The sequence below is a fragment of the Manacus vitellinus genome, unplaced genomic scaffold, assembly GCF_001715985.3.
Source record: "Manacus vitellinus isolate BGI_N305 unplaced genomic scaffold, ASM171598v3 scaffold_3_pilon, whole genome shotgun sequence".
Taxonomy (NCBI): domain Eukaryota; kingdom Metazoa; phylum Chordata; class Aves; order Passeriformes; family Pipridae; genus Manacus; species Manacus vitellinus.
In genome coordinates this window covers 20,259,090-20,286,698 of record NW_021940535.1, presented here as the reverse complement: position 1 = coordinate 20,286,698, position 27,609 = coordinate 20,259,090, and the positions used below count along the sequence as shown (strand labels likewise).

The following is a 27,609-nucleotide window of genomic DNA, read 5'->3' as shown; positions in this document are numbered from 1 at the left end:
CTGGGACCATGACACAGGGTCATTTTCAAGCTGCACAAGAGCCCCGAGTCTCCTCTGATGGGGGAGAGCCCCACTGGGCAGCAAGTGATGGGAGACAAATATCCTTGTCCATTTCCACAGGGCAAAGTGCACAGGGATATTCTGCAGTATCAATTTCTGACAAATTCTGTACAACAGCAAATGGAGCAGAATATGCAGAGCTAGTTGCTTTGTCTAAAAGCAATTCAGGGACATGTCAATGGCATCCTGCTCTAGGAAAGGCAGGGGAGCAATAGAGACATATTCCAGAAAAAAAAAAGCAAACAAAAAAACAAACAAAAAAAACCCCCTCACTGTAAGACTTAGATGAGCTTGGCAGAAGCAAAAGGAATGAAGGCGCGTTTTTCCTGGCATAAGAGCAGACAAGCTCATGGTGATGTACAGAATATGATTTGTCTGGAACCTTGGAGTTCCCAGTTAGAAACCTGATTTTGCATCCACTGAAAACAATGGCAAGACTTCCAGACACTAATCTAGGTGAGATGAGGACTGATCCTTAACCACACAAACGCAGAACAAGTTGGCTGATTGTTTTCAGGGAGTTTAGTATTTGTTTGAAACAGGCATTTTCAGGAAAAGTTCCCTAAGAGAAGGAATTCCTGTAACAGTAAAACATTTTTCTTCACCATCATAATTTTATTTTGACTTTATTTATGACTAGATTAATTTTAAAAGCACTTCAATACACTTCTATATATACATATATATATATATACAGAATATATACCATGACATACATGTTTCTCTAGCTAGTTGCTCATTGTTAGATGAGAGAAAGCTTCAAAATTGTTCTCCTCACCACCCTTTTGTCACTTTAAAATGAGTGACTTTACACAGGTGGCTTGTAGTCAGTACCATTTCAAACAATATTTGCCTGAACAAATCTGGACTTCTAATTAGGTTTAGATAGCTTAGATACAGTTTAATTGTGTTTTGCTAAGTCTTTGCTGTTATTTCCAGAGAGATAGTAGCAACTCCTAGATTCGCTTTACAATCAAAAGCAGGAGAAGCTTGACATGCTTTTGTCAAGCAGGAAAACTTCAAAATACGTTTGACTAAACTGACCACATGAAATTAATATATTAACAACTTGGAAGAGATTAACTCCAACTCATACACAACTACGATATTTGTTGCAACATGGTCTGTTTGGGCAGAGAGATGTGAAAGGTTATTACATGTACATTAAAAGAAGCTCTTGGCCCAAGACTCTCCATCAACGCTGATGACACACCACACCAAACACTGCTGCTCCCTACCACAACAACCACACCAACAACAGCACTAGGAGAGGTCAGCAGCTTCAGCATCCCCTTTCCAGATTTGCCAAGCCAGGAAGAAGACAGCAACCTGGCTTTCCACAAGGCTGGAATGTTCAGCTGTGTAGGCAACACTTGACTCTTTAGCTTTCAGAATTCAACTCCATCCAGCCACACCCCATCACAGAACAGACAGGAATCATCTCAGTTGTCTAACTGATAAATCAATGCCATTGGTATCTGCGTGCTGATGATGCACACCAGCTGCTGCCTAGGTTGCCACAATGCTGCCCAGACATTTGTATGGATGGAGCAACTGTGGATAACAAGGGGCAAATCACAGAGCCATGTGGATAGCTGAAAATTGCTGGCTGGAAACAAAGGGCAAATGGAGCAGTGCAGACCAGCATGTGATGACGAAGGCATAAATGAGCAGAAGGTAGTATAGATATAGAGCATCTCAAGGGGCTGAGGGTACTGATCAGGCACCAGGAGTGACAGTCCTCATCAGGATTCAACCAGTTTGACCCTCCCTTTGCACATTGCCCAATTCCAAAAGTAATCATGAATCTCCTTCTATGAGCCTAAAGAGTTGCCACCACAAAAATAAACCACATTTTCTGTTTACCACAGCTGTAGGCCTCAGAAACGTGGCCTGGTACCCTGTCACTAGATACACCCCTCACATCAGCTGAGGCAACAGGTCCAAATAAATGTACTGCTGATTATTTCTTTGTTTACAACTTATTCTTCTGCCTCAGTCCACCCTTGGCATTAAGCAATTATTGAGCAATAGTGCATGTATCTCATATTTCCACTGCCATGGATTCAACACAGAGCACAAATCACAGAGACAGATGTATCAGAGGTGCAAACCACTGCAAGCCAGGGCTGCCATCCCTCAGTCTATGAACAGCTGCTTCGCTGACCAGCAGGCAGCCCCTGCATCAAGAAATACAAGATATCCAGCATTATTTATTACCCCTCATCAAGGTTCCCCTGTTTGGAGGCTGCCCTCTTAGCCATGTCAGATATTTTTTGCATGCAAAAAAATTGAGTATTGGAAGACAGTGGCAAGATCCTCACATACCACAGGTCCCTCATCACTCCACACCATGCCAGAAGTGTGGAGCAGATGAGGAGTTAAGGCAGCCTGGGAATCTGTGGATTTGCTTTCAGCTCAGTGGAACCAGAAGATAGCATGGACAGTTGATTTTAGCACACTCATACAAAATCTGTCAGGAAATAGGCAATGACAGTCTTGTGGTAGCCATTGTTATTTGTGGGAAAGAGGACCAAACTACACAGTCCTCTGATCACTTGCGGGAATAATGCCTGTGACAATATAGACCTAGGAATTTTTATTACAATCTTTGTATAAATTACATTATTTCATCTTATATTATCTAGTACTGTACTGCTAGTAGGATAGTTTTTAAGCAATAGTATAGACTGCGCTATTGTAAGAGGTGACCAAGACCATTAGAAAGTCTGAAGGATACAGACTACTTGTGAATATCATTTTCATCCACATAATAGCTTAAAAAATACACTGAACAGCAAGGAAATAATTAAATATTGCCGGAGAACAAGTAATTTTTTGTAGATGTTAACATCCACACTGAGCTGTGAATAGCAACACGTCATAAGCTCTTTTCACAGCACTCTGTAAGTTGTGGTTAGTGAGCCCACATTTGGAAGAACCAGTGGAGGATCAGTAGACAAATCTCTTATCCTACTATGTTGAGACGTCCTAACCATTTTGAGCCTCCTTGTAGAAAGGGCATTCTGGCTGCAAATCTGTTCCACCAGTAAATTTTCTCTTATGAAGAAGGATCTGTCATTCACAGCTACAGGAGTTCACACCAGTCAGTTCCATCTATATCTAGCTGTGAGGTTACTTTCTTTTACAGGTTTGCAAAAGGGCCCCATTATGGCTATTAATACATCTGATGCTACAGTACTGTAACTGGGGACTCACTGTGTGATATCCTGATCCAAGCTACAAACAGCTTCCCCTGAGCTGAAGCACCCCCTCAATTCACTGTCCACTGTAACTCCAGCCTTGAAACAACTACCTTTAAAGTAAGGCCAGCATCACAGAGACGCTGCGAGAACGCTTGACATAACACAGGTCCTGTCTAGAGAACATGGAAATCTAAACAGACAGAAATGTAGGAAATGCATAAGTGAGTGATCCACCAGCAGAGGCTAAGATACAAGGAAGGGGGAAGAATCCACATCTCATATCCCCCCTTTGTGCAGCTTCCAGGGCACTGTCAGCAATCACTACATCTTTCTGAAGCAACTTTCAAGGAGTTCGCTAATTCCCTCTACCTTCCTCCATGCATAGAGTCCACCACAAGGCATATGGTTTGTGTTGTTACAGAGCAACAAGTAACAGAGGTCTGTGCAGCTTCCAAAGGAATTCCTGGGCGCTTACTCTGCGTTTATCATAATATCAATGTGTTTCCTGGTTACCGCTCTTTACAATGTTTATATGCCAAGAACAGATGATCATTTCACAGAAACCAAAGAGCCTAAATGAGAGGAGAGACAAATTACCACAAAGCAAAAAATTTGGTGCAATGCACTACCAGAGTAGGTTAAATTCTCAGAGCATTTCAAGTATTTAATATATACAAGCTGTTATTTATATATAGGTGTTATAATTTTTTCCACATTAGACAATGCCCAGCCATTCATTTTTTAAACTAAACTCTGAAAAGGTAATTTGAAAAGTAAGACTGGAATCTGTCCTTACTGCAGGATTCTGTAATTAAAACAGACCTTTGCAAAATATTTGCAAGAAGTCCCACACTAACCAGCTACTTTTACATGGACAATAGCTGTTCCATCAAGAATTCATCCAAGTCAAACGAAACGAGACCAAAAGCTTGCTTAAAGAATCCCATCCACAAACTATTGAAATACTGGTAGTAATGATACAGTTTCACATCTACCTTGAAAGATTTTGGGTTTGCATATTGTATTCAAGCATCTAATGTTAAATTTATTCTTTGCTTTGCTAGTGTTCCTGGTTTTTTACCCTTCCCCCCTAAATAAAACATCAAAGGTGTAACACAGATTAGTCACATCTAAGACATTCCAGCACATTAGTTTGCCAGCCATTAGTAATCCAAATGGAGTTCTGTGTAAAGCTCACACTAAAGAAGCAAAATGCAGACAGATTTTGCCAAAGCTTGCTAAGATAAAGAGGGGATCCTCAAACTTCTTTGCAAGAGCCAAGCAAAATGCATTAGCTTACACTCCCAGTATGTAGAGCCAAGGAGAAAACAAACTAGCCCTATATGTTGGCCTTGTGCCCTTTCCACACCATAAAATGACTAAGGCAACATGGAAGAAATGTTCTCCATACCCTGCTGAAACATCAGCTTGCTTGTATCCTTGTTTCCAAAGATCTTTGCTTTACTAACAGGCACAAATATGTTGCTTCTTTTTGGGCGCCTGTATGATGTTCAGTGTTTTACTTACCTTAACTCAAAGTTTGACAGGTTCCATACTGTCAAGGAATGCACTGAAAGTGATGCTGTACAAGAGGGTGAGAGAGAGAATGAAGTGCAGTTTTGTGTGTAATATGATTTACAGAATTTCATACTGCACGCAGTAGTCATTAGTGAGATGAATTATAAATTTTACACTCCTGTAGTCAGTTACTCAGCTGATCTTTCCAGAATCTTGGCAAAAGAAGTGCAGCTATGCATATATATTATACTTAATGATGGCCATTAAGTCTGCAGTCACAAGATTCAGTTTGCCTTTTGCAGCTAAATTTGTACTGCAGCCTCCCAGACTTTGTAATAGTTACTGACACGGTACAAAATAATAGTCCTGTGGAATCATGACCCTGATTACTAAAGGGGTAACTGCACTCCCCTCTTCATCTTCACTGATCCCCCTTGGTTTATACCAACAATAAGTGTGGTTCATTCTTTGAAGATGAAAGCTGCTATAAAGTTCACTTTATTAAAACCACTATAAAGACTTGTTATTTTTGCTCATATACCTGCCGAGTGATAGTTTCCAGAAGTCTAATGGCACTCCCTGAACACACACACTCTGGTGTTCTGGTTTGGAGAACTCCTCTTAAAATGTAGGACACTTTTCCAGCTTTTGGTGTACAGCTTCTTGTTTGCTTTAGGGCTACAGGTCAGCCTTTCTATAACCCAGACAGCTGTTTGGAGATACGGGTTTACTGTAAGGTAGGAATGGTACAGCATTTTAACATATTGAGATGACCCAGCAGACCAGCTTCATAGCCTGATGCTGATCTTGACTAGGCCTTGGACTGGTGGGTTTGGGCTCAGATGTGGCAGTGCCAAATTCTCACCATCTTTGACCCCAATCAGAAATCTCCCGTGATGATTCTAGCCGTGACCACCTTTTCCTGCATGTTGACTTTCTGTACATAGGAAAAGTCCTGAGAAGCCTGCAGCATCATTTTTTAGTTTCTATTGAAAATTTTGCTCCCTCTTCTTCCCCTTTGGTGCAGAATCTCTGAATCACTGTTTCCCAAAACAGTGTCCAAAAATTCGCATGGGCTTAGTCTTTTGGGGCTGATGACAAAAATCTTAGAGTAGCAAAAGAACAGCCCAGGTTTCTAGTACCTGCACCAAGACACAAATCTGCAGTCACTAGGGTCTTCAAAAATGATGATATCCCCAGGCACTCACCTTTAAAAGTAGTACTCTTCCTACCAAAATTGTCTGCTTCACATTTTTAAGCCAAGAGTACGATTTCTGAGAAACACTCAAGAACCTTGAAATTACTAACTGTAATTAGCCTACCTCCTTTTCTACTCATTCAAAAGCTTTATTATTTGTTTCAATTTCTGTGACCATTAACCACAAAACTGGCTTCTCAGACATCTGCTAACCACCTTCACAAACCAAGTACTCCATCTATGCCTCGAGAGACTTTTCCCTAAACAGAAAAAATAAAGTAAAATAATAATAACAACCAAAACAAAAAGCCAAAATTAAACAAAGAAAAAAGAAAACACAAATCAAGACTTCACTTGAAAAGGAGTCAGGGAAAAATCACAGTTGTGTAGTACCATATGCAGCAATTAAGTAAGAGAGGAGAAACAAACTTTTACTTCAATCCGGAACACAGAAAAAACAAACTGGAATAATCAGTTACATATCTCGGTTTGTGTTCTTATGCAGCTCAAAGCATGTCCAGAATCCGATGAATGCCAGTAGTTTTCCTAGCATTTGACAGTCAAAAATCCCTGCCTCAATGACCTTTACAACATGGATGATATTTTTGCAGACCTATATCTTAACAGATTATTCAGTATCTATTAACAACCTGTTTGCTTGTGATCACAACAATAACACTGTTCATGACTGCTCCTACTGCCTCTTTGGCAGTCAGAAGTGACCACAGCCTGTACCTTCCACCACCTCTGCCCCTTTCCTAAGCTGCTAAGAAGTCAGGAGTTTGAGAGATCTAAGCTGTTGTTATGACCATCCTAGTTCTTATAACTTGGTTTTCAAACTCCCAATTCTTGTCTAAGTTTTTGTTAAGAATAGAAGAAAGCTCAAAAAATCACGAAGAAAATTCCTGCAAACTACAGGCAGGAGGAGACTTTTCTCATAGCACGTGTCCCTTGTAGCTATTTGCTTCACCTCCTTCAAAGACTTTGTTTGGAAAGGACACTCCTTTCCTTTCTACCAGAGTGGTTCCTTTGGAAACACAGACTTGTATATGGAGCGTTTAAAATTAACACATTTTAGCTATCTTGCCACTTCCTTCCACACCCTTAATCTTTTTAATGGCTTACCAATGTGCAGATATTTTCACAAAACAGTAAACAAAGGGGTTTCATGTCCCTTAGCAGACTTCCTTAACTGAGGATTGGGTCTTCTATTTTAAGACAGAGAAAATAGCTGATCCAAAACAAACCCAGACCTGCAGTGACAGAATGGAAGTAAGATTCTCCAAAATGGAAGTAAGGTCAGACATTACTGAGCAACTTCCCAGAGAGTCAGTGTTAGCCAAAAATGTATATAGATAGCAAAGTTTAAAGTATATTAACCTATTTAAGTCATATACTTAACTCATCTGTCCAGAATTCAGTTCTCTAGTGCTAAAGGGATGAGAGTAGGAGCTTTTCTCTTCTCATCTCAATCTATTGCAGTTTAGAAAAAAAAAAAAAAGGCAAGAAAGGAAGTATCTTCAGCATTTGGTTTACTCCTTTCTTTAGTAATCCTGACACACACCAAACAGAGTACATAGGACAAGACAGTAGGATAATCCATGTGGAAATGGATGCGTGTGCTATGAGAGTAAACCAGGGGGCTTTTATTTTATATGTTTATATTGTCATATGTATATGCACATATACATAGTATATAAACAGACTGAAATTCTATACACATACAAACACACGTATTTCTGTTTTTCGACTGAAATTCAGTACTGCTCTTAAATATGTAGGCCACACACACAGCTCCTACAGATATCAGAGCACATCTCTGGGCTAAACCCATTTTATCTAGAACATCTTAGGCATGAAGCCCAGCTTCATTTTTAATACTGCTTCATATTTAACTTTTATTTACGCTATGCGAATATTGATGATCCTAAACAAACATAAAGAAAAGCACAGAGTCTGTTTTGAATTCTTGAACAAACATTTTCAAGATCTACATTAGTATACTATGTTTCATATTTTATAGAATATCCATCCCATCATGAGCTGCACTTCAACAGGGCAGGGAGTGGGGGGAGAAGAAATCTAGTCCTTTACTCTGGAAAGTGAACTTTTACATACACACAGCTGAACTGCATCATAACTTCAGTGTTAAGTCTTATGAATGTAATGTATTTTCAAAATTGGTATTTTAGAAAGAAAAAAACTAACAAAGGCAACAAGCTTGCAAAAATGAGTATTTTCCACTTTCCTCTTACCAAATAGTTGAAGAACATAACTCTTGTTTGAGAGATACAGAGAGAAGTCATAGATCCCACTCATGCACCTATGATATCAACACAGCTTACTTTCATTTGCTCTGTATTTCCTCATATTAAAAACAAAAGCACAGAAAAACAATACCTATTGTAGCCTCTTCTCACACCTCCATCCATTTACTTCAGTTCCTCCACCATAACAGCATTCCCAAGTATGTCCTCTATACTCTCAGTTTGTATGCACTTGCTACCCAACTGCAGATCATTAAGCTGCACACCTGCAGTGACTTAACTCAGGATTTACTCAGCTCTTAACACACCCCAGCAACAGTGAAATCATTCGCTTTTCACACTATCATTCAATATTTTCTTTTCATCATGGTACTCTCTGCCAACTTCCTTGATGGATCCAAGCCCTAATATTCAGCAGGTAGCTGAAGAGCAACTATTTACTATACCAGCTACAGACAAATATGTAACTATTTAGGATTAAAAAAAAAGGTAATTTTCACCTTAGGTGATGTGGATGACCACTGCATTGAAATAGGAGCAATTGTTTATGTAACTGCATGTCACTTAGCACTTAAATGTGTTGAGAGATGCCAGAGCCATTTAAAGCTCTTTCTTTTTACTAAACCCCATTTTAACTAAAAATACTTATTATGGGGACAGCCTCTCCATATGAATATTGTGACTTTTAAATGCTGTCTGTATTTAGAGTTTCTGGGAAACATATGCTGTTTATGTACTGCCTGTATATGCAGAAAGAAATAGAGTAGATGTGAAGTTAGAGCTGCCCACCAGCAAAAGAGTACTTGGTGGGGAAAAAAGGCTTTGCTGTGATACCTTTAGTATCACTCAGATTTCTAGAGATTTCTGTTTGCAAATGGTTTCATGGCCTGTTCTGTGGAAGTTAAGTAAATTCCCAGCCACAGATGGAACTCTACAGGCAGAGATCCCCAGGGGGGACCCACTGCAGAGAATTCCTTCTTGTGACATTCCACTCATTGGGCTGAATTTATCCTTGAAGTAACTGTATTGATGTTGTTAATATTACATGAGGGATCAATTTCCCTTACCTCATTTGTTTCATTTTTAAAGCCAAAGAGGCCAGACTAGCCATTCTGAAAGAATAAACTACCTTATTTCCATTTCCGCCTGCAAAGCTACAGCAATTAAGCCAGCAAAGAACCCGTCCCACTATCCCTAATACTGGGTTAGATCTTACACTCAATGCGGGATGATTTTCTAGTGAAGGATGTTGACACCAAAATAGTCACAATCAGTTCAAAGCTGGATTCAGACTACCTTGGGTTGGGGCACTGGGTGTTGAAGGTATAGAGAATCCTCTCCAGCTCAAGGATATTAACAGTGGTTGAGTAAGAGAGGCCTGTACAAGTGATGGCCTGTGCATTGCCCACTGCACTTCAGATGCATCATTTCTAGGTGGGTTAATAATGATCAATAGTATCACCCCTCACAGATAGCAGGTAGCTCTCTAAGACTGTGTTAGAGGCTAGGTTTGAGGCATGGAGTACATAATACTGCCCTGAAAGTCCTGAGAGCTATTATTTCTGAGTTAGCCAGGGACTGTGGTACAGCAAATCCAGAAGCTGTCCCTCCTGTGATATATATTCCCTCTCCTTTCCATCAAGTGCAGCCAACCTTCATGCCCACAGAACTGTTTTTGCAAAGCAGTGCAAAGGTCCACAGCTTCCATGCTTCATTTTACACTGGCCACATGATTTATAAGTAGAAATCTTATAAAAACAGAATTTCAGCTGCATTTCCTTCACTGACAATGTTTGGCAAACATGTTATAAATCATAATGCTAGTACCAAAACCCTGCCAAAATCAAAACAGATTTTATCAAGCTTTTATAGCCTCCAAAAGCAAGTCCGCAGAGCTTGTTCTAATTTATTATTGTCTATTAGAAAATGCCATTGAATGAACGATATTTGCTACAACGTCAAGCACACAAAACATCTGCAACACTTGCAAATAAATTACATCTTCTGATGATCTAAAAATACGTATCTCTTATTGTATCATGAGAAGAACGGGGAAAGTAACTTGATTACAAAAACACCAGAAATCCAGTGCACCATGTAATTGGTCTCATTTTATGCGTTGACTTTCTTCACATCTGTGCAAATAAAGCCATTGTTACAGTGCTGTGGCATATAATACACGCAGCTACAAAAACGTGAGTGCTGCTGTGTGTTGAGTCTTTGAATGGAAGTGGTACATCTGCTTTTGGCATAGGAGTGTAAATCAATCCAAGATGTTTATTAAAGAGTAAGTAATGACCTGTCCACACACACCTTCCTCCATCCAGCCTTGGTTTTGTTCTTGCTTTGTTATATTCCTGGCAGTAAAACATGGGCTCTGCACATTGAAAATATGTGTTGTTTCTTCATGTATGGATAACATAACGTGTCACGTAATATTTAATGAGAATGTGATGGGGAATAGTTTGGGCAAAAATGCAAGTCAAAATGAGGTGGGGAAGAAAGAGTAAGTACAAACAGCTACAGCACACTGACTGAAAGGTTTATTACTCCGGAAAAGGCAACTACGTTTCCTATGCTTTTTGAATTACGGATAAGACCTAGATTTGAATTCATGTTCTAGTTCTTGACAATTAATGAGCAAAATTTGCAATACTAAAAGATGGTGAATATTTTTTTAAAGAATGGAGTAGTCAATAATGCTTGACTTTGCATTTACTGAAGGTATTTATACCTTCCACAACTGGGTGAAGGTATAAATGTTCCTACCTGAGCAGAACAGGTAGGAACATAAGCCTTTCAGTTCTTGCCTAGGTTGAGCAGCAGGAAAAGTCAACACAATATTGGCACTGGCCAACATCAGCACTGCAGGTTGGCCCTTTTTTTGGAGCAATTGCTGATATGTTTGGCACAACCTGTAATATGTTCCTTTCCCACTGACTGAGGAGCTCTAGAGTCTGCTGTGGAACAGCAGTCCAAGGACAACAATACCATTTGTAGGCAGCCTCTTCATGGGCTACTTGCATGAAGCAGCACTTTAAAATCTGGACCTCTGGAAGAAGGCAGTGGCTCTAGGTCGGACAATAGAGCCTGGGACACACAGTGCTCCTTCCTCTTCCATCAAAAGATGCACAAGAAAGGGTCCTAGAAGGAACCCCCCAGAAGCAGGCAGCAGGAGCAACCCATTCTGTTTCCCAGTGAAGAACCTACTTTTGAGTAACCAGAGGTAAAAAGAAAATACCATGGATGATGTCTTCTTGGCTTCCAGATAGTGAGGTGATAAGGAAGTGATGCTATTCTTCAAATGCATTTCGGAAGCAAGACGTGTCCTCTCAGACACTTAGGGGCTTATCCATTGGAAAGACAATATCTCTTTTATATGATGACAACAGAAAACGACCATTTCAAGAGATGAGGTTGGAAAACATACTGGTTGAAAAGAGATGGTTCAGGCAGGCTCATTGTGCAGGAGAGGGAATAGAGGCTGCTGGAAGTGTGCCACCCAGTGTTTTATACTTGCACATTTAATTGACTCCACTGACCAAACATCTTCTGTAATTATCATCTTTTTTGTTAAAATGGTCAGGACATATTAAAAGGCTGGATTCCATGTGCATATGTTTCATTGATAATGCTGCCTATCAGCTCTGTCCCAAAAGTGTCTAAGATTGCTGTAAATTTGTTAATTGGGTCTCTTTTCATTTGTAGCTGAAACTTAGCTGCATGAGTGACCTAGGTGGATTTAACAAGACAGCATTTTTACAGCAATTACTAGTGCAGGCTAGAATTATCTTGATCAGAGTTGTTACAGCATCTGGTTAAGATATTTTACCCAGGATAAAATATTAATTGAAGTAAATCAAAATACCTGAGTAGCCCAAAAAACTCTAAAAAAGAAAAAAAAAGCCAATAATGCTTTCTCTCATTTATTCCACACGCTCTTCAGTTTCTCCTTTCAATTTAATTTTATTTTTATTTTATTCTGTATGCCTGATAATGGGACTCTGTGGAACTAAACCTTTTGCAAGTTGCTGGTGCCAGCTTTTCGCAGAGTGCCCTGGACAGGTCTCTTCATTTCCATTTCGTTTTGTCTTTCTGGCTGACACGTACTGTTATTTAAATGAATGCTTTTGAACTCAGATTTTTTTAATGCAAATGTGTGCTGCTTCCCTATTGAATTGAAACCATCAATACTTATTTTTCTCTATGAAAAATAGGCTAAAGAGTAATATTCTCAGGGCTGAAGGCGGGTTGGGACGTTGCTTTTCTGTGAATTAAAGCTAAAAAAAGGAGACACATAAAATGGTGAAGTATCAAAATATTGTTTCAGTCTTCCTTCTACCCAAGATATGATTAAAGCAGTGTTGTATCTTTTAAAGAACAGCTGAGGAAGGGAAGGTGCCAAGACACAGCAGACTGGTCACACTACCTCAAGGCATTCTGCAGGGGAGTACACACAGAAGTGTGAGACACTACATCCCTTCAGCAATCTTAAGGTTATGAGTTTTGAAGGTTATGACTCATTTTAATTTGAAAATAGGTGTCCTCTCATTTTTAACTTTTTGGAAGCTGTCTACCAGGAACCATAGGCTGAACTTACAGAACATCTTAGAGGGAAGTAAGTAACAGGGAAGAAAGTAAAAAAGAACAGATCCTTGGTTCCCTTTAGAGTATACTGCATTCTTATCGTCAGATTTTTCTTCTGGCTATAATGTCTAGAAATGTACTTTTAAATAAACACGTGAATGTGAAAGTTCTCCAGTAATCACATTCCTCCTGAAGCTGGAGCTTTCTGCTCACCAAATATTACAAGATATGCAAAACACCACATGCCATGCTCCAGCATCAAAAGGGTGGGTAACACCTGAGTTACCTCCATCCCTGATCTCTGCCAGACCAAGAGGCGTGTGATGCTGAAGCATGTGGACTCTTTCACCCCTTCTCCCATTGGACAAGCATCCATCTCACAGCAAAAAAAGCCACAGTCCATGCCCAGTAGCACCACTGCCAGCAATATTAGCAAACAGACCTCAGAGGCTGGGCTCCCCTTTCAATCACAGAAGTTGTTGCTTTCTCTCACTGTCAGTGGTTGTTGTTCCAGCCCAGGCTTTCTACACATTTCTGGACTAACGAAAACTTAAAGTGCTGCTTGCCCTGCAATACCAAATTTATGGATGAGGAGACAACTTCAGCCTGCCAGGTGATAATTTGGCACCCTTATGTCAGTTTTAAAATCCCTACAGCTGTAAATATCTATTGGATATGAAATATACACTAGATAACACATTATCATATGAATAAATATAACCTTAAATAAAACATGTGCACTCCATCTTTTATTCACTTTATAAAATTCTTGCTTCTTGCTCCAAGCATTCTCAGTCTAATACAGCTACTCAGAAGCACAGCAATCGATGGTGTGCCCTGATTTCTTTTCTAATACAATGTTTTTTTTCTTGTATTTCACCTCTTACAGCTTTTGCAAAGTTTTGATTTGATAGGACAAGCACAGTGAGGGCATTAGGACCAAGAGAAAGACACACACATTGCTCTGTATTATGTCTGGCAAAGTGCTTCCTGACTGAGTGCCGTAGTTATGTGTGAAACAAAGTCACGGACCGACTAGTTCTCATCTGTTGATCACAGTTAAGTTAAAGCCTCTGAAGGGAGGAGAGCTGTCAGATCTGCTTTCAGAGATACAGTGCTTCAATCCAGGCAGCAGTTGGAAACTTTGAAGAAGCAGGATCTATCTGGAAGGAAACTATAAGAAACGGGATTTCTTTTGACTTAGAATTTTAAAAGGGAAAAAAATCAAAGCTTTAGTTACTCTTTTGATCAGCAAAATATGTGCTTTCCTAACTAAGCTGGGACTCTGTTCAATAAAGGATCTACTTTATTTCACTGGATCCATGCTACGTTTTACTACAGTAAGTAAAATATTAATAGGAATGTTATTTTTTTCTGTAAATAGAGAGGAAAGCATGAAACTGCATCAGTGAAATGTGAGGGGAGCAAAAAAATCCTCTTGGCAGATAGTGAAAAACAGGGCTTTTGTGCAACCCGAGGACTGGAATCTGAGGGAGATCGAAGTGATATTTAACATGACCATCTGTATTGTTTTGTCACCAACAGCATGTTCTTGAGGAAGAAGTGCAGATATGGATCACGTAAGCTGCAGTTTTTCTTGTTGTTTCTGATGCTGGGTTTTTTGCTACTGATGGTTACAATGCTGAATCCACCACCCAGCAACCAGAGCAAGGAAGGGACTTTCCAGCCTGTGGAGTTCAACCCCCGGGAAGGGTATCAGATGGACTTTGCGGAGACCCAAGAGATGCTGGAGACCCAGGAGGAGAGCCAGCAGTATTACCCTTTGGATGGTCTATCGCCTTTCATCTCCCTGCGGGAGGATGAGCTGATCGTGGCCGTCGTGTCGCCCCCGGGCAAAAGGAACCACAGCAAGGCCAGGAAGGGCTATCGCGTGGTGAAGCAGCAGAGCAGGCGGCCAGAGGGGAAGGCGGAGGGGGACCCTGAGTCCCTGCCGCTGTCCCTACCCCTGCAGGCTGGGGAAGGGGCTGCTCCGGGGGAGCGGCCGCTCGGCCTGGAGACCCACGGCTTTAACGAAGTGCTCAGCGAGCGGATCGCGCTGCGCAGGGACCTGCCTGAGGTACGACACCCGTTGTAAGTAAAATACCCTATTCACTTCTGGGGGAAAACCTACCTCGTTCCGCGCCGCCGCGCCCACCCCCCCGCACCTCTCCGCCTCCAAACCCCGCGTCTTTCCTATCAAACTCGCCGCTCCGGGTCGGGAGAGCGCTTTTCCCCGCGCTGCGTGGGGAGCACCCCCCGTTCCTCAGAGGCAGGGGCGCTCCCGCCCTCGCTCCGGAGGGGGTTCAAGCCCTCAGGAACCGACGGGCGGCAAAAGTGGAGGGGGGCGCGGGGTTGGGGGCGCAGCTACGGCTTCCCGAGTCAGAAAGAAAACCACAGCCCATGGTCCCCACCCCAGCAGAGCCGACCGCCGTGCCCGTGTGCGCGGCTGCGCCGCCTCCCCCCGCCCCGCCCCGGCCCCGCGCCGCCCTGAGGGCGAGCGGGCGCAGCGCCCCCTCCCGGCGCCCTCCGCCGCCGCAGGTGCGGGGGTGGCAGCGGAGGGAGAGGTGCGAGCGGATGTCTGTCCGTCCGTCTGTCCGTCCGTCTGTCCGTCTGCTGGGGCTGGAAAGGGAATCCGCGCCGGGATGTCGAGCGGGAAAGGCGGCTGCCCTCCTCGGCCAGGCCCCGCGCTCAGCCCACGTGTGCCGGGGCTGTGATGGGCTACGGCCTTGCCAAGCAATAAAGCAGTCGGGAGTTGGGGCTTTCAGGTCTTTTAGAATAAAAGCGACCCAATGGTCACATATCAAAATGGACCCGACCCTGAGCTGGTGCGGCCTCACTTTGAATACTGTGTGCAGTTTTGCACACCACAACATAAAAAAGATATCGAGGTATTAGAGAGTGTCCAAAGGAGAGCAATGAAGATGGTGAAGGGCCTAGGACAGAAGCTGTAGGAGGAGCAGCTGAGGTCATTTGGTCTGTTCAGCCTGGAGAAGAGGAGACTGAGGGACCTCACTGCAGTAACAACTTCCTTGTGAGAGGAAGAGGAGGGACAGGCACTGATCTCTTCTCTGTGGTGATCAGTGACAGGAGCCAAGGGAATAGCCTGAAGTTGAGTCAGGTTGGATATTAGGAAAAGGTTCTTCACCCAGAGGGTGGTTGGGCACTGGAACTGGCTTCCCAGGGAAGTGGTCACAGAACCAAGCTGACAGAGTTCAAGAAGTGTTTGGATGATGCTCTCAGGCACATGGTGTGACCCTTGGGGATGGTCCTGTGGAGGCCAGGAATTGGACTCAGTGATCCTTGTGGGTCCCCTCAAACTCAGAATATTCTGTGATTCTGTGACAAACATTGAAAGGAAACTCCTGGAAGGCAGGAAGGTGGAGATCGGTGTGTCTGACCAGAGCTGCCAGCACCACCATAAGTGGCTGTAAGGCCACTGCCTTACATTTGGAGCCTGGATACTTGAAAGTCAGTTGTCCCAGGAGCCCAGGAGGGGCAGCTGATCACGCTTCTTAAAAAGGATCTGAGGTGTATCTACAATCAAGCTGCCCCAGGGGAGGTTCAGGATATTAGGAGGAATTTCTTCACAGAAAGGGTGATTAGACATTGGAATGAGCTGCTCAGGGAGGTGGTGGAGTCACTGTCCCTGGAGGTGTTTAGGACTGGACGTGCCACTCAGTGCCATGGTCTCACTGACAAGGTGGGTGATCAGTCAAAGCTTGGACTCAATGACCTAAGAGATCTTTTCCAACCTAATGGATTCTGTAATATGCTTCACTGCCCAAGGAAGAGGGAAAGAATGTGGGTGGGTATCTTTATTTCTTGCCTTCGGTAATGAAAACTATTGTAGCTTTCCTCCAGGACATAGTGGAAAGATGCAACAGAAAACATTTTAAGCAAGACACAGAATAATTTTGCTTTCTAGTGTTCATTTTCACATGTTTAAAGGCAGCTGGCAGCTACAATTTAGGGGACAGTCTCAAAGAAAGATAAATGAAACAGTGTTTTCTGTACTTGGTGACTAGGTTCAGTGTTAATTTGGATAATTCCATTAAATAATGAGATGCTGATATTATTTCAGTTATTTTTTGGCATGCTTCACTGGCAACTCTTTCAACTATGTAATGTTCAAAGGAGGAATGACGACTCTGGTTTACTGCCTGTGATGTGAGCCAAAAAACAATTTTACTTTGGCAGCTGAAGGGCCATCCAACAAGAGACAGGTTTAGTTAATACTAATCTCGGTAAGATTTAAGCCATGGTCTCAGAGCTCTTGGATGGATTTTGCTGTCTGACTAGTTACAGCCTAAAGAGCTCTCAACACCACAGCTCACAAAGCCCTGACTGAAAATTCAGATCTCAACATCTGAAGCTGATCTAAATCCAGACCAGAAACCTGCAGCAGAGGTATATCTCTAGGCCAGTCCTGTCCTTTACAGCACAGCACACAAACCACAATGGTATTTTTTAGGTGTAGTTTAGTCTGGGGGCCTGGATCACAACTATGTCAGTCCAGTTTGACACCAGTGTTAAAACAAGAGTGAACCAGAATCAGACTGCGTATGTCTCTAATCCATTGGAGTAGTGTTGTTCATAATAATGTCTGTTATTATTTAGTTAGAGGGAAGCCAACCAGTTAGAGATGTTTCAGTGAGTTACTACCATAGACTAAGTCTCTCTAATTTTACTTGAAATTGGATTGGAAATTCTTCACACCAGAAGAGCACTCTGAGGTACTTCCATCCCTTCATACTTTTTGCTGCTATCAGTTGGTCCAGCTGCAATTGCCACCCTCCTGTGACACCACAATCAAGCCTGCCATTGTGACTTTTGTGATGGGTGTTCTAAGAAGGTCTCTTGGGCTTGAGTGTCAAACATATCCAGGCAAAAGAAACTCACAATGTATCTACAAAGGTTTTAAGTTTCATTAAAAAAGTATAGCTTCCACTGGAGTGCTGTTGGGAGCTGAATCTCAATGAGACATTTTCCTGAAGGTGAGTGGGAGTCTATGCCTTTGCCATGTCAGAATTGCTCTCTGTTCATTGCTGCATGTGACAATTCCTTGTTTTTCACAAATTGGATTAAATCACTATGTCTCATATCAGTCACACTCCTGATTTTTTGAAATGCCAATTTTTGATGGACAGTCTATGAAACTGCTCCAAATTACAGGGAAGGTATTTCTGTATACCAGTACCCTTTTGAATTTTTCTGAAGATTAGATATCTATATTGCAAGCCTTTGCCAATCTCCATGGCAACTAAGCACTTGCCACCAAGGTTATGTATTCAAGTACAGTTATTTTCAATTCTTTTTCCAATTAAGATTTCACACAGCCTTATTTTCTTGCTATAGCCACACTACTAGCAACAAGATGTTGTAGTGTTACGGTGCAAAATATAGGTGCTAATATCTGTAGAACGTTTCTGATTAGAAGCTGCTTGGTAGTAAAAGGACTGCATCAGATCTTCACTTTTCTTAATTACCTCTAGATTCTTCTGCTTGAAAATATTCACTGCCAAGTCACGAGAGTATTCTGTTCTCCATCCTGCTGAAAATAGAAACAATTATCCCATATGAAATTGTGAGGAAGCAGCATTATTGATTACAGAAAATTAGTAGACCAAGGGCAACATAGATTTATTACAGTGCACAAATCATCAAGAAAATTTGCCTGTCTATAAAAAAATACTAATATGAACTATTAAAAACTATAACAAATTATTACAATTGTGCTCATTTAAATTTATATTTCCAAAAGTGTATCTATAATATTCCTTTATGTGTACTTGTAATTAAATCATTCAGACTATGGATTCTCTTAAACGATTAGCAGCTTTGTGTCTGTATAGTGTCTAGCAACATAGGGCCTCAGTCCATGAATGGAAGCACTAAATAAAATGGTAATAAATGGAAGCACTAAGTAAAATGCTAGTAAACATAGCAATATTAAAATTATATCCCTTACACGAGTTTCTCCTAAGTAGCTAATTGTTTAACAACCACTGTAAAACCTGTATAGTGATTTGCTTGGTAATACAAAAAAGCTGAAATAACAATGGGCCACACTCAACCAATTCTGTAATTCCTTGAAGTTCTTGCTGCTGGAGATTAAATGAGTTAGGGCATTGAATGACTGTTACTTGGGAAATGAAAATATTTTAAAATGTGTGTTCTATTGTAAACAAAGCAGATATATAGACACAGTCTTTGCATTTCTGCCAGGGGCATTGGAAGGCATTTTCTGGAAAATGTGCCTCTTCATGCCAGGATAGCATGTCCTATGTCTCTGAATTAGGACTGGTACATCAGAAAACACTTTGTGTCATGAAGGCAATTTGTAGGTCCTTTGCTTACATTTATGAAACAGCCATTGTTTGGCAAGGGTTTATGGTTTTCATGTGCAGCTTCTGTGAGGATGAAGGGAAAGTGTTTTTCATCTTTAAATGCTTGAGTTGTCAAAGTAGCATCTAATTCATGGTAATTTTGATGGAAGTTGTTTCAAAGTCATGGGTGAAATCTTTGCCCTGTGGAAAACTGAGGAGCCATGGGCTCCAGCTGCAGTCTGGATCATCTCTAGGAATGCCATACACTGACCCACATAGCCAGGTGTCTTGCAGTAGGTTGTGTTAGTATCTGGAGTTGTAAAGTAATAGCAGAAAATGGTACAGAGAGAATCTGCCCAGTTGTCAGCCTCATTCATCAGTGACTCATTTTCATTGGAAAAAGCAAAATTTATAGTGAAAATACATTTACTTTCTTAAATATATCTGTCTTTGTATTCATGGTCCATGTAGGGATCCATTTCTTTCCTGTAGAGGACTGAGATGTTGTGTTTATTCACTAGGATCTTGGTCACGTCTACTGCTCAGTTGTTAGTTTTAAAGGTACTGCATTTCAGTTTGCTCTTTTCTCTGTTACTTGAGAAAATGTGGAAAATGGTAGAGGCTGACTGACTTGCTTTATCTCCCTCTCTGCTCTGTCTAATTGTCTTTATGGTTTTTCTTTGCTCTCTGGACCATTTCTATTTTGAGCTCTGTTTTTTGAGGTAGCCAGAGCAGAAAACAAACTATCCCAAAACACAGGAAAACTTTTCTTTTTGTATTTTAATTTTTATAGTGTCATTCCCATGTTTTCACTTTGTGTTCCAGTTCGGGACACATTAATACTTCCTTTTCTTAGAACTAAGCTGAGATCTTAAACTGCTTTCCGTTCCTGAAGGTTTAAGAGTTGCTAACAACTTTGCTCTGAGAAAAAAGTAGCCAGCTGTACCAGCATTTCCAGTGTCTTCCTCATTTGATCCCGCAGGTGCCTACAGCAAAAGTATGACTCCAGTCTGCCTACTGCAAGTGTCATCATCTGTTTCCATGATGAAGCCTGGTCTACTCTGCTGAGAACCGTGCACAGCATTATGGACACAGCCCCAAAGGCCTCCCTCAAGGATATCATCCTCGTTGACGATCTCAGCCAGCAAGGTAGCCCCTATTTCTCTGTGTGTAAAATTGCCCTCTTTTTTCCAAAGCTTCGGGGAAGAAGCTGTCCTCCTCCAAGAAGTGCATGAGGAGAGTAGAAGGCAACGAGGACTCTCAGAAAGAGAGCTAAGCAGAGCCCAGAGCTGGCTCCCAGATTTCACTCTTCCATCCTTAGAATTCAGCCTTTCAACTTTGAAATATGCTTCTTTTTCTCCCTCATCATCTACAACCACTCTGAAATTTCTTACTTTAAAATAAGATCACAGTATGCAAATCTTAGTTTTCCCACTGGACCAGATCTGCTGCCATAATTTCCAGACTTGTATTTTGGCTGAAACATAGAATGGAAAACTCCACAATGCTAAAGTAATCCAAAGTGCTTGGGAAAGCCAAACACCTGTAGTACGTCACTGTGATCTGTGTATTTTTTTTAGATGATGAGAACATCCACCTTTTGCTGAAAACAGGAGAGGAGGCTATTAAGCTTCCCAAAGGAATAACTTCACACCTAGTGAATCTCATTTTCCATTAGTCTCTACTTCCCTTTGACATTATGCCGCTGTGGAAATATTTGGAACGTGGCCTACTTGGCCATTTAAAACAAATGCCCCCAAAACATTTTACCAGCAAGAAGTAGCATCTCCTACTACTTGTTGCTTTTCTTTAACAAATCTTGAATCAAAGCTAAAACATTTCAGTGACTGTTCTGTTTCTGACAGGGCCCCTGAAGTCAGCTCTGAGTGAATACATCTCTAAGCTGGATGGTGTGAAGCTCATCCGGAGCAACAAGAGGCTTGGAGTCATCCGGGGTCGGATGCTAGGAGCTGCACGGGCAACCGGTGATGTGCTCATCTTCATGGATTCGCACTGCGAGTGTCAGAAGGGCTGGCTGGAGCCCCTCCTGGCCAGGCTCTCCAGCAACCGGTAAATATCCCTGTGGCCTCTGAGCAAACTGTACATGCTCATTTCTGCTGAAAGAAATGTACTTGGAAAGTGTTGGGTAGCTTTTTTTTATCCTCCCTTGGTTACCTTCTTGCTTCTGGTCACATTGCTTTTATTTTCTACCTTATCCCCACATGCATCACTCTGATATGTGGGAAGCAGGACAGGTCACACAGCTGTTAACCCTCACTTCACACACTTCAGTGTCACTGAAATGTCAGCGTTTGTATCCAGTTAGAGCTATGAGAAGGCTTCCTGGTGGTCTGAATTAAAAAGGTTGCACTCTCAACTTCTTTGCAAATGGGCAAACATCCACCAGAGAAACTACTGTGTGACTCCATTATTTTTACTTTTTAGCTGTCTCAGTGATAAAGCCAAGAACAAAATTCTTTGTCCTCCTGTGCCAATTTGGCTATGTACAAATGTCACCCATGCCATTTCTCTTCTGCAGAAAAAAAACAGACTTCCTGGGCAGCCTAGACAGTTCCAGTTAATCACAGGTACTTTCACTGACACCAAATTGACAGAGTAAGGTAGAGATTCATATTTCTGAGTCTTTCATATTTAGGGTGGTGCTTGGGCCTGCTCTCTAGTGAACAGCTGAGCTCATTTATGCAGTCCACAAATCCTTCAAAGAGATTAAAACTACTGCAAATGTTTCTAGAGTTACATGTCAGTAAATCCTTTATTAAAGGGACTTTTCTGAAAGAAAAATTTGTACATTAACTTGTCTATCATTACCCATAAACCACTTGGGAAAAGATTACCTGCTAGAGGGGGTAAAATAAAAAAAAAGTCCTTAAAACTCTTACCAGACCATTAAATAGTCACACTAAAGACCTTCAAAGGCTGTTCCCAGGCACTGGAACAAGATGCTTTTATGGCTTATTATGTTTGCTTATAAGAGAATTAATGTGAGTTTTTAGAAATTATTACATCATTTGAATGAAAACATTAAGAATACTGAAAGCAAGAGTAATGCTGCCCTAGGACATCAGGAATATTCTTTTTGAAAAGATTCCTCCTTGGAAAAGCAAATTATTTTTGTTTGCTGGCTAATTAGATGGTTTATTATGAATATACTTCATGATTCTTCTGCCTTGAGCTACAGTCTATTTTTGATGTTCATGCAAAACTCCTGTGTGTTGATCAGTCCTTATTCAAGGGTGTATTGCTGAAATAAAGAGTTACAAAAAGTCTTCAGGAGAGCTATAGTGAAGGGAGAATTACAATGGCAAGAGAGAAGTTAGGACCCCACCACAAATGTCAAAAATTGTCTTTGTTGAGGAAATGCAAGGCCACCAAATCTGTTATCGTTCCAAGATTCTGTAGCCCTGTCACCAGGGAGTGAGGAAGGAATTCTCTTCCTCTATAAGGCCCATATACTCATTCACTCCTCCAGGAGAGCAGAATTTAACACTGAGTTAGCTAATGTCTAATTGGATTAATGAAGCAAAGGTGGAAGAGTGTTTGGATAATAGTATGGGCTACACCACCCCTTTCTTTATGCCTTATCAGTCATTGTGCCTGACCCTGGAAGCTTTGTCACTGCTAGTGGGGAGAACCTGTGACATTCTCCATTGCACAGGGAAGACAAGCTCTAAGGCATCTGGCAATCACTTTCTCATGCCGTCCCTCTTTCTCCAGCTGAAGAATGGTGATAATAACACTGACCTGATAAGGAAGTTAATTCATGATTTTTTGTAAATTGTTTGTAATGCTTGTATGGGGATCACCATGGAAATGTAAAGCATAGTCAACTTGGCTTCATTTAGCAGCTGAGGAGCTGTTAAATTAAATCATGTTCACTCCCTGAGACTACCCAAATGAGGAGAGTACAGTGAAAAAAAAGCTTACAGTGTCTGGTGAAATATCCATCTTTCCTCTTCTTAATGTACCAATCAAGCTGTAACTCATGCACTTTTGCTGGAGAGTCAGGATGGGAAATTACTTATGTAGAGTGAGTTGTTTGCTGGCAAGGAAAAATGCAGCCCTTCCAAAGCTCAAACCTTTGCGGGAGCTTAAAGGATCTGGATGGATGTTTTAACTTTGAAAATTGTGATTAAGCCTAATTTTCTAGACTGCAGATCTACAGCTATTACTGTGACCTGTCTTAGAATGATGCTGAGATCCTTGCCCGAACTGAGACATCACTGTGAGTTGAACATAGAACAAGAGAGTTACCCCCAGCATTTAGTAGCCTGTGGAAATGACAGATAGGACAAATACAAGAAAAATTATTCCAGTTTTACAGGTATGGAAATATTTGACAGATATTTGACTTGCTCTGGGTGATGATATTTCATCTCTCTACATGATGGTTTTATTCACTAACACAATCAAATATATTTTTCCACAAAAGTATTAAGTCTTTCTAAAATCATTGAAAGTGCATTTATGGGCACCTTGACTGGGATTAGTTCTGTGAACCATACCTAACAAATTGACTGGGAAGCTGTGCATCAGCCTAGTACATTGCCTAGAGAATGGTTCAACGGTTTGTAAAGCATTCCTTGACATTTTGATTATTCAAGGATGAATACTGTAGGTACCTGGGCAATATTAGAAAACTAGAGCAGATGCCCCACAGATAATTTCATTTGACAACTGTTTGTGTTCCAAGCTAATTCCAGGTGAGTCGTATGGTGCATAGCAATGCAGCTCTGCCATTATTACAGTCATCTTTTGAAAGGTTTGCCTTTTCCAGGAGACTGCAGAAGACAGCTGCTATTTTGTATTCTGTCCAAAGGCAGTGAAAGGCAAAGGGAGCATATAATGAACTGTACTATGAAGCCTTGAAAATGTTGTTCCCTTAATCCGAAACCAGTGGCCATCATGCTGAAGCAGGATGATTAAAAAAAAAAAAAAAAGATCCAAAGAATGTTTCCTGAGAATACTCATGAAAGCAAAATGAACCTTGGTTGTTTCTTTGACAGGGAATTCCACATCTAAAAAAGGTCTGGGCACCATAACTCTGGCAGAGGGGTGGCTTGCAAAGGGGTAGCTGGCCCTCAGGACCTTTCTCCCACTCCTCATTGTAAGGGTGTTTCACTCTCCCTGCCTATACCACAGAAGCCCCTAACATTATTTAAAAAGCTTATCTAGTTTCTAAAATTCCACTTAGCACCATGATTCTAGGTCACTAATCTTTAATGAAAATGCTGATAAACAGAATTAGAAATTAGCATAGCAGTGAAAAGGTATTTCATCATCTGTCTGCTCCCATTCAGGAGTAAATGGGAGCCTCAGCTTGCAGATACAGGAATATAAAACAGAGCTCTGCTGTCCAGAAAATTTGTCTGGTTCTGATTTTGTGGCAATATACTAGAGAAAAGAGAAATATTTTGCACCAACGATGAACAGCTCCTTCATCTCTTTTCATATGACTCCCCACTTTTCAGTGGCCCATATCCCAGCTTTTTGAGCTACAAAATACATAAGCCATCTGTTTTCTAACTTCTCATAGGCAAGCATGATGTTATCCATTCAGATCCCACACAACTCCAGCATGTGAGCATGCAACTCCATGCTACTCTCCTTGTTTTGAAAACCTTCCATATCCTTCACATTTAACAGCCTGTTTCCTGGGATTTCTGTGTTTGCCTGATCCTTTTATATCCTCTATTTGTCAATAACATTCATTTCAAATTCAGTAAATGTTCTGCATTTACATGGTATGTTATGGGAAGATGTGCTATCTCTTTACAATCTTTCACAGTTAATCAGGATCAAAAGGTGACCTATTTTAAAGAAGTTGAGGTAAAGAAACTGAGGATGAGAATCTAAAACCAAAAGCAAATATTACTGCTAAACACAGGAGCAATGAGGATTTAGGTGTAATTCATGGCACAGCGCCCTGACTGTCCAGTGTAAAAACGTGTTGGTTACGCCTACAGATTTTGTTACCCCACATACAAATTTGAGCATTTTAGCAGAAAAGACAGCTTCAAAAATTGTTACTTTTTAATACAGCATTCCCTTTGCACTCTACCTAGCCAGGATTTGTTTAGTGCATAGCATATGAATAGTCTGTCTATTCAAGGAGACCCTTCGTATGCTCTGAGTTAGTCTGGAGTTGGTCTGTAGGGCAGTATTTAAGTAATTCTTTACCATTCCTGATCACTGCATTTTATCTTTTTATTAACCTTATCTAATTTCAAATGTTTTGCATTGCTAAGACTTCAGTTAGCCAGGAAGGTGCTTTCAGTGAAAGTGCAGCATGCTGTGGAAACAGCTCGGGTCCTCAGTTACTCACTGAAGTTTAAACTATGGGCAGAGACAGAGAACTTGAACTGCCTGGATTTCCTAGATATCTAATTTTTGCAAGAGTAATCCCCTCTGAAACTGAGGAAAATACATGATCTTCCTGTTTAGTTTTGGTGGTTTTTCCCTCCTTATTAAAGGGGGGATTTCAACAGATTAAAATCTGTTTCCTTCCCAGATACACAAAATTCGAAGTAAGTATAAGTCAATAAAAAACACTTTCAAAGAAAGTGTATCTAAAACTTCAAAACAGATATGTTAATTAAATCTTCCTCTCCTCATGTTACTTAATCTAAAACCAGAAAAGAACATAATGTCCATGGTGACTGTAAAGGGTCATGGGAAGACATTTCATTACCAATTGTATTTGGTTGAGAAATCCCAAACCAGGAAACTGTTCTTGTTTGGGTTTCTCTTTTTCATGGAATTGTGACCTTTTGTAGTTCATGTGCATTCCAAGCATTTGAAATATTCACAAATTCATCAAGTGGTTCAAAGCCTTGCTGCTAGTCGTATTTGAATTTCCTGTTTTTGCCTTTCCTTGGATTCCACAGAGTAAAATTAGCAGTAGTTTGCCAACGTTTCATTTCAAAGTGCTGAGAAGCTGCTGTCTGCCAGTTATGCAGTTAAAAACAAGAAGAGTATGTAAGAACATCTTCCAACTTTCAATTGCCTTCTTCTGCAAATTTGCATTTAGAACCATCATCTCTGAATATGCAGAAAACGGATTTTTTTTGTTTTTAAAGAAAATACCAACCAAAAAATAGGCAAACAGTGCTTGATTAAGATTAAAATTGGACATTAACCACTTTTCACACAAGATAAAATTTCTGGATTTCTCTATTTCAGATCAGAAAGATCCTCCCAATTTTTAGTTTTAAGAAGGTGTGTTTCTATTAGTTTCAGCAGAGCAACACCAGTTTATATTAGGTGAAGATCTAGAATTACTCTTACAAACATACTCTTGAAAAATGTTAATCTTGGCATTCTGAAAGAGTTACTAGATTAGTAGTTCTAAAACACAGTTATCAGTTTGCACTCTACAATTGTAGATTTTATTTTGTTCTGGTTTACTGTTGAATTTAGCCAGGGTAGAATGTAGAATGGGACCTATTCAAGTGAGTTATTTTCAGCTGTCTTGAACACTGTAGTTTTTCACATCATACTCTGCAGATAGTTTGGATATTTGCTCGGTTTCCAAACCATTAGAATCTGTTATGTCATTACAGGTATTTTTCTTGAACAGCACTGAAGAATCAATGCCCAGTTACAAGAACTACTACTGTGGTACTTACTCTTGTGAGCAGTTGCACTGATACCAGAAGCATCATTGGAGTTTGGAGTTTTATAGTGGCAACAATTTAAGGTGGATCCAAAAAGAAGGACAGCTTTTAAACGGATGAAATAATATGAAAATGTAGGGTAGTCTGAAATCATCTAATCCAGAATATATAGGAGCATATCTAAGTATCTGCACTGTTTCTGTCCAAACTATTCAAGATCAGTTCAGTTCATGTGGTCTGGTCTTCATGGTCAAGGTCTTTTGAATGGTTTAATCCACATTGCCTCTGGCTTTCACTCAAATACTCCCTCCTGGTATTTTCCTCTTGACTCTGAAATTGTAAAATAAACTACCCTGGGGTCATTAGTTCCTCGGTCCTGTCTGGATGAGAATGGATAAACCAGTAGCAATAGACAGTGTGGGTTTCAGCAAGTAGCAGCAAACTGAGGTGGGAAGTGTACAGCTGCAGCTACTCTCCTAACTAGACAGTGGTCAGAGATACTCAAACACTGGAGAACACAGTAGGCTGTGGAAATTACTATTACAGTGACTTTTAATTTCTGAAGTTTAGTCACATAAAATCCATTTAACTTGTTAGGTGGATTTTCCCCAGCATATCAAAGGAAAAATACCTGCTTATGTGAGTCCATCAGGACACTGTCTTTCAGTAACTTAGAAACAGTTTCCTTTCAGTGGTGTTAGTGAGTAAAACTTTCAGTAGAAAGGCTCCTGCTGGCTTGAGCACTAAGTGGTTTCTCCTGTCCTGGATGCAAAACTGTGTCACAGGGTTATCATTAAGAGAATCAGGGGAGGA

At 40.9% G+C, this 27,609-nt stretch overlaps 1 protein-coding gene and 2 long non-coding RNA genes across 5 annotated transcripts in view; 1 reads left to right on the top strand and 2 right to left on the bottom strand.

Annotated features, from left to right (window-relative positions):
- Nucleotides 1-13,572: 13,572 nt before the first annotated feature.
- LOC108640237 lies at nucleotides 13,573-14,977 on the bottom strand. Its single transcript, XR_001921023.2, has 2 exons — nucleotides 14,617-14,977; nucleotides 13,573-14,010 (listed from the first exon to the last, which is right to left on the bottom strand). It is a non-coding gene; the product is annotated as an uncharacterized LOC108640237 (long non-coding RNA).
- Nucleotides 13,841-27,609, top strand: part of GALNT15 (polypeptide N-acetylgalactosaminyltransferase 15) — a 25,194-nt gene continuing 11,425 nt past the window's right edge. For both annotated transcript variants that reach the window (XM_018075798.2, XM_029961865.1), the window contains exons 1-4: nucleotides 13,841-14,176; nucleotides 14,382-14,927; nucleotides 20,145-20,311; nucleotides 21,028-21,232. In XM_018075798.2, coding sequence (XP_017931287.1) covers nucleotides 14,383-14,927; nucleotides 20,145-20,311; nucleotides 21,028-21,232 — 917 coding nt within the window. In that variant the 5' untranslated portion in view covers nucleotides 13,841-14,176; nucleotide 14,382. The remainder of the gene's footprint in view (nucleotides 14,177-14,381; nucleotides 14,928-20,144; nucleotides 20,312-21,027; nucleotides 21,233-27,609) is intronic.
- Nucleotides 17,614-27,609, bottom strand: part of LOC108640238 — a 25,450-nt gene continuing 15,454 nt past the window's right edge. The window contains exon 3 of one of the 2 annotated variants that reach the window (XR_001921025.2): nucleotides 17,614-18,387. This is a non-coding gene — a long non-coding RNA (uncharacterized LOC108640238). Of the gene's footprint in view, nucleotides 18,388-27,000; nucleotides 27,127-27,609 lie in introns of those variants that run through there. The other variant, XR_001921024.2, reaches the window with a different exon arrangement.